General features: G+C 40.4%; 1 protein-coding gene across 1 annotated transcript; it reads left to right on the plus strand.

Annotated features, from left to right (window-relative positions):
- Positions 1–287: 287 nt before the first annotated feature.
- LOC105008009 (E3 ubiquitin/ISG15 ligase TRIM25-like) lies at positions 288–4,669 on the plus strand. Its single transcript, XM_010867178.5, has 6 exons — positions 288–916; positions 1,711–1,806; positions 1,963–2,196; positions 2,322–2,481; positions 2,983–3,042; positions 3,538–4,669. Exons 1-6 carry the CDS (start codon positions 341–343, stop codon positions 4,065–4,067), a joined length of 1,656 nt encoding a protein of 551 aa, XP_010865480.4. The 5' UTR covers positions 288–340; the 3' UTR covers positions 4,068–4,669.
- Positions 4,670–5,477: the final 808 nt, after the last annotated feature.

Consider the following 5,477-nt stretch of genomic DNA (forward strand, 5'->3'; position numbering starts at 1 on the left):
AGTTAAGATGGGAGATCTCAATTTGTTTGAAATGCACTCTCTTTCTGCGTTCACAGGCTGTAACTTCTGCTGTTCACCAAATTGTTCTGGTATAGCAAGAAATTATTATCCAAACCCGGAAGATCACATATAACTGGGAATATTTACTCTGGCTATGATAGATCAATAATGCCCTCTACTGGCCAAAAAATCTGACAGCCAAGAAAGCTGAAATCTGAAATTTGCGTTTACCCCAGAACCAGGAAGTCACAGAAAACAAACCACTCCTCTGAAAATAAAACAGAAAAGGAAAACGAAAGTAATCTCTAATTATTTTTCTCTGTTCCTATGTATGTGAAAAATGGCGGAGGCCATAAGCTCAGTCAGTTGTTTAATCTGTTTAGATCTACTGAAGGATCCAGTAACTATTCCCTGTGGACACAGTTACTGTATGGGCTGTATTAAGGACTGTTTGGATCAGGAAGATGTCAAGGGAATCTACAGCTGCCCCCAGTGCAGACAAACCTTCATACCAAGACCTGTTCTAAACAGGAACACCATAGTTTCTGAATTGATGGAGAATCTGAAGAAGACAAGACCCCAAGCTGCTCTTCCTGATCATTATTATTCTGGACCTGGAGATGGGGCGTGTGATTCCTGCACGGGGAGAAAACGCAAAGCTGTCAAGTCCTGTCTGGTGTGTCTGGCCTCTTTCTGTGGGACTCACCTCCTGCCTCACTATGAATCTCCTGTGTTTAAGAAGCACAAGTTGGTCCAAGCCTCCAAACAACTACAGGAGAAGATCTGTTCTCATCATGACAAACTACTGGAGGTTTATTGTCGTACTGATCAGCAGTGCATCTGTTTTCTTTGTATGTTGGATGAACATAAAGGACATGATACAGTCTCAGCTGCATCAGAAAGGACTGAGAAACAAGTAAGACAGAACATCTACAGTAGAGAATAAAACATTTTGTGGGTGTGTTTGATATCAATTATATTTTGTTTGTGGGTGTGTTTGTAGCAGCTACATCGTGAACAATATATCAACCTTACTGAGGCATTACTATTTTATCTTAACTTTTTTACGTCTCTAATATGGATCTCACACATTGAATAGAATCAGAGGAATTCAGTAAAAATCTGTTTAAGCAATAAGAGGGTTTTGTGTATTACAGATGTACATGGTTAAGGTATGTTGGTTTTATGCACAATGCACTGCTTAATGAGGTAGACAAGGTGGCCTAGTGGTAGAGACATCTGACTAGTTATCTGTAATGCTCCTGGTTCTAATCCCCAAACTGCCAAAGAAATAACTATGTTGTTAAGTTCCTGAGAGACAGGAACCACATTTCTTCTCCTCACCCATAACATTTAACCTGGTGGTAAAAATTAGAATGGATCATAATCAACTTGCCTGGTTAAATGTGTACAACTGTCCGCTGTAGTATACTGACCCTGTACCACAAACTAGAGGTATTCACAGATGCATCCAAAATCCGACATTCCATCTGTTATCCGTTTGGTTCAGATACAACGTTCTGTAGTTGACTGCCGGATCAAGCATGGGGACCACGGATCTGAGATCTGAGTGATAATATGTGAAATACTGACAATATACTAAATTGTAAGAAGGAAATATCCTGATTATAATGATAAAATCATTTTATACAAAATTGCTTATTGCTATGCTTTGCAAATTACATTTGTTCATGATGTTTTTCTCTGCAGAGACAGTTAGGGAAGAAACATTTTGAATCCCAGAAGAGAATTGGGGAGAGAGAGAAGAAGATTCAGGAGTTGAGACAGACTGTGGACACTCTGAAGGTGAGTGTTTGGACACACCCATTCAAGTGAATTGGTGAGTGTATCCAAACTATTGACTGACACTGTGTATTTACATTCATAAACTGTCTGTAACACTGGTGATAGCAGAATTAATTGACATAAAATGGAGCCCCTTCTCGCTCTGTGTCCTAACAGCACTCTGCACAGGCAGCAGTGGAGGACAGTGAGAGGATCTTTACTAAGATGATCTGCTATATTGAGAAAAGACGCTCTGAGTTGAAGGAGCTGATCAGAGCTCAGGAGAAGACTGAAGTGAGTCAGGTTGAAGGACTCTTGGAACAACTGGAGCAGGAGGTTGCTGAGCTGAGGAGGAGAGATGTTGAGTTGAAGCAGCTCTCACACACAGAGGATGACATCCATTTCCTCCAGGTGACATCACTAACTTACCTTACAATACTCTGTAAAGGATCCCTCTTGACGTCTTTACCAGTGAAATGGACTGGAACTTATTGTTTTTCTTTCTCAAAACCTCCCACTAATTTTCCTCTCTGTAGAGTTTCCAGTCTCTCTGTGTCCCTCCTGGATATGAGGTCTTACCCAGTATCACTGTCTATCCACACATCTCCTTTGAGCATGTCAAGAAATCAGTCTCTGAACTGAAAGATCATCTTCAAGATATATGCAAGAAGGAAAGGGACATGTTATCTGAGAAAGGTTGGCCAAATTCATTTATGGAAATCGAAGAATATGCTACAATGCAATCCACAGTATTTTGGCAGAATGTACATAGGTTACCCATATGGAATGTTGTGTGATATAAGATTATGTTTTTTTACATGGAACCTCTAGGTAATATTAGGCTGCAAACACCTATAAAGTGTTAAGACATTCTTGTAATGTCTGACAAGTTTAAGTGGGTAACATTTAGACAAAGAAAGGGTTCGCGTAATGCATATTCAGTAAAGAGCATTGTCATAACAAAATAGAGGAAACAAGCTGATCCTTCTTAGTTCTAACATACATGGGATGTAAACATTTTTAAACACTTACATAAGTGACTGACATAAACAGGACCACACAGATCTCCATATAGATGATGATCATAAACTAGTTGTTAGTGTATGGTTTATCATTGTAGTTCATCTCTCATCTAGTTACTAGTAGATTACTTGTGGACATGATTAATGTGATATATGCATCTGTCTGTCTCCATAGTGACTACAGTTCAGATTGGACCATGTGCTGATCCCAAGACCAGAAAGGATTTCTTACCATGTGAGGAAATACACACGGCACTAGGGATGGGATGATAGAGGATTTTAGTACTAATCCTGATGGAAAACACTCACGATTATGAAATTGTGGAGAAATTCCATAATTGGGAAAACTGTAAATCGTATAATCAGAGGCGTTGCTAGGATCACAATATATACAGGCTTATTTATTGACTTGAATAATCTCTTACCAGTCACCTAAGTGTTTCTGACTACTGGTTTTATTTTACTGGTGGAGCACATGTATGTTTTAAAAAAAAATTTGATTCAACTTTGTCATTGAACAAGTACAAGAACATTACAAGGAAATGCAGTTAGCATCTAACAAGAAGTATGAATAGAAGAGTTCAGAAAATGTAGTTGTATTATGTATAATGTATGTTACAGGTGATACATACAGATGTGACATACAGATGTGACATACAGATTAATACAGAATACTGCACCTATTTATGTATACAAACAAATACTTACTGACTGTTTTTAATCCTCTTAGATTCCTGCCAGCTGACATTGGATCACAATACAACAAATCAGAACCTGTGTCTGTCTGAGGGGAACAGAATGGTGACATGGAGTGATGAGGTCCAGTCCTATCCTGACCATCCTAACAGATTTACCTCCTACAAACAGGTGTTGTGTAGAGAGGGTCTGTCTGGAGTCTGTTACTGGGAGGTAGAGTGGAGTGGGAAGTGGGTTCGTGTAGCCGTCTCATATAAAGAGATCAGCAGGAAAGGAGGTGGTGATGAGTGTTGGTTTGGTCATAATGATCAGTCCTGGATGTTATCCTGCTCTACATCCAGATGTTGTTTCCACCACAATAATACCAGGACTGATATCCCTGTCCCCTGCTCCTCCAGAGTAGGAGTGTATCTGGACCACAGGGCAGGAACTCTGTCCTTCTACAGTATCTCTGACACAATGACCCTCCTCCACAGAGTCCAGACCACATTCACTCATCCACTCTATCCTGGGTTCTATGTTTATAAAGGAAAGACTGTAAAGATACTGACACCTATTCAGTGATACATCTATCACTTTGCTGGTATTAATATATTGTTAGCTTTACTAGGAGGCTTATCGATACATGATTCGTTAACTTTGGCTAAAGAATGATCTGCAATTACATCATAGCGCCCAGTATTATATAGTTGCTAATTTGCATATACAGAGGTGTCAAAACAAACCAAGGGGACAGGTTTGTTACTGAATATGAACTTCAATAGTGGTGGGAGTTGATTGACAGGTGAAATGGACCAATATTTTTTTAGTTTAGTTTAGTTGATCTCTAGTACTCTGCTTAATGATTCTAATGGAGGAGTTATTCTTAGTGTGATTACCTGTTTGTGTCCTACACGTTGATATATGGAATGTGTGTATTTGGATCATTATGAAGTGTTATTTTTTTATTAAAGAAAATTAATAATTTAAAGGAAAATGTTCCTTTTTGATTATGTGGGTCTACCACTGGGACTAGTCCTAAGATGCTGGTAGGATGGGTCTACCACTGGGACTCGTCCTAAGATGCTGGTAGGGTGGGTCTACCGCTGGGACTCGTCCTAAGATGCTGGTAGGGTGGGTCTACCGCTGGGACTCGTCCTAAGATGCTGGTAGGATGGGTCTACCGCTGGGACTCGTCCTAAGATGCTGGTAGGATGGGTCTACCACTAGGACTCATTCTAAGATGCTGGTAGGATGGGTCTACCACTGGGACTTGGAGTTTAGCAGTTTAACAGCTGCAGGAAAAAATCTGTTCTTTAGCCTGCTGGTTTGGAAGCGGAGGCTTCTTTACCCTCCCAGATAGGAGGAAGGGAAACAGTCTATGGTTGGGGTGGGAGGGGCCCTGCTGATGCTATGGAACCTTTGTGATGATTCCACAAGGTTGGGGGTCAAAGTATCCCCATCCACTCACAGGACGTGTACCAACCGGGTTTGCCGTTTGAAATTAATTATAGGTCTGAATGTCCCATAAGGGAAAAATATTATGTATGGTTTTCCACAGGTAAATGTCTGCCTGTTGCCAAGACATATAGAGCAATGAAAACACATTTCTAGCCAAGGAGATTTGTTAAGTGTATTCACGTAAATGTGTCAAAGCTGGGGGGTTTTCTTACACAGATCAGCCATAACATTATGACCACTGACAGGTGAAGTGAAGAACACTGATACACCGATCAGCCATAACATTATGAACACTGACAGATCAAGTGAATAATACTGATAATCTAATTATCATGGCACTTAGCTGTGGGTGGGATATATTAAGCAGTGAGTGACCATTCAGTCAAAGTTAATGTGTTAGAAGCAGGAAAAATGTGCAAGCGTAAGGATCTGAGCAACTTTGACAAGGGCCAAATTGAGATGGCAAGACGACTGGGTCAGAGCATCTCCAAAACTGCAGACCTTGTGGGCTAGTCCCAGTGTGCAGTGGTCAGT

Source organism: Esox lucius, chromosome 5 (assembly GCF_011004845.1).
Source record: "Esox lucius isolate fEsoLuc1 chromosome 5, fEsoLuc1.pri, whole genome shotgun sequence".
Classification (NCBI taxonomy): domain Eukaryota; kingdom Metazoa; phylum Chordata; class Actinopteri; order Esociformes; family Esocidae; genus Esox; species Esox lucius.

What these genes read in the sequence shown, in the direction of transcription:
- LOC105008009 (XM_010867178.5), top strand. Translation starts at nt 341, where the DNA reads ATGGCGGAGGCCATAAGCTCAGTCAGTTGTTTAATCTGTTTAGATCTA. An exon ending in AGACTGTGGACACTCTGAAG is followed by an intron (nt 1,807 to 1,962) that starts GTGAGTGTTTGG and finishes GTGTCCTAACAG; the next exon opens with CACTCTGCACAGGCAGCAGT. An exon ending in GGACATGTTATCTGAGAAAG is followed by an intron (nt 2,482 to 2,982) that starts GTTGGCCAAATT and finishes CTGTCTCCATAG; the next exon opens with TGACTACAGTTCAGATTGGA.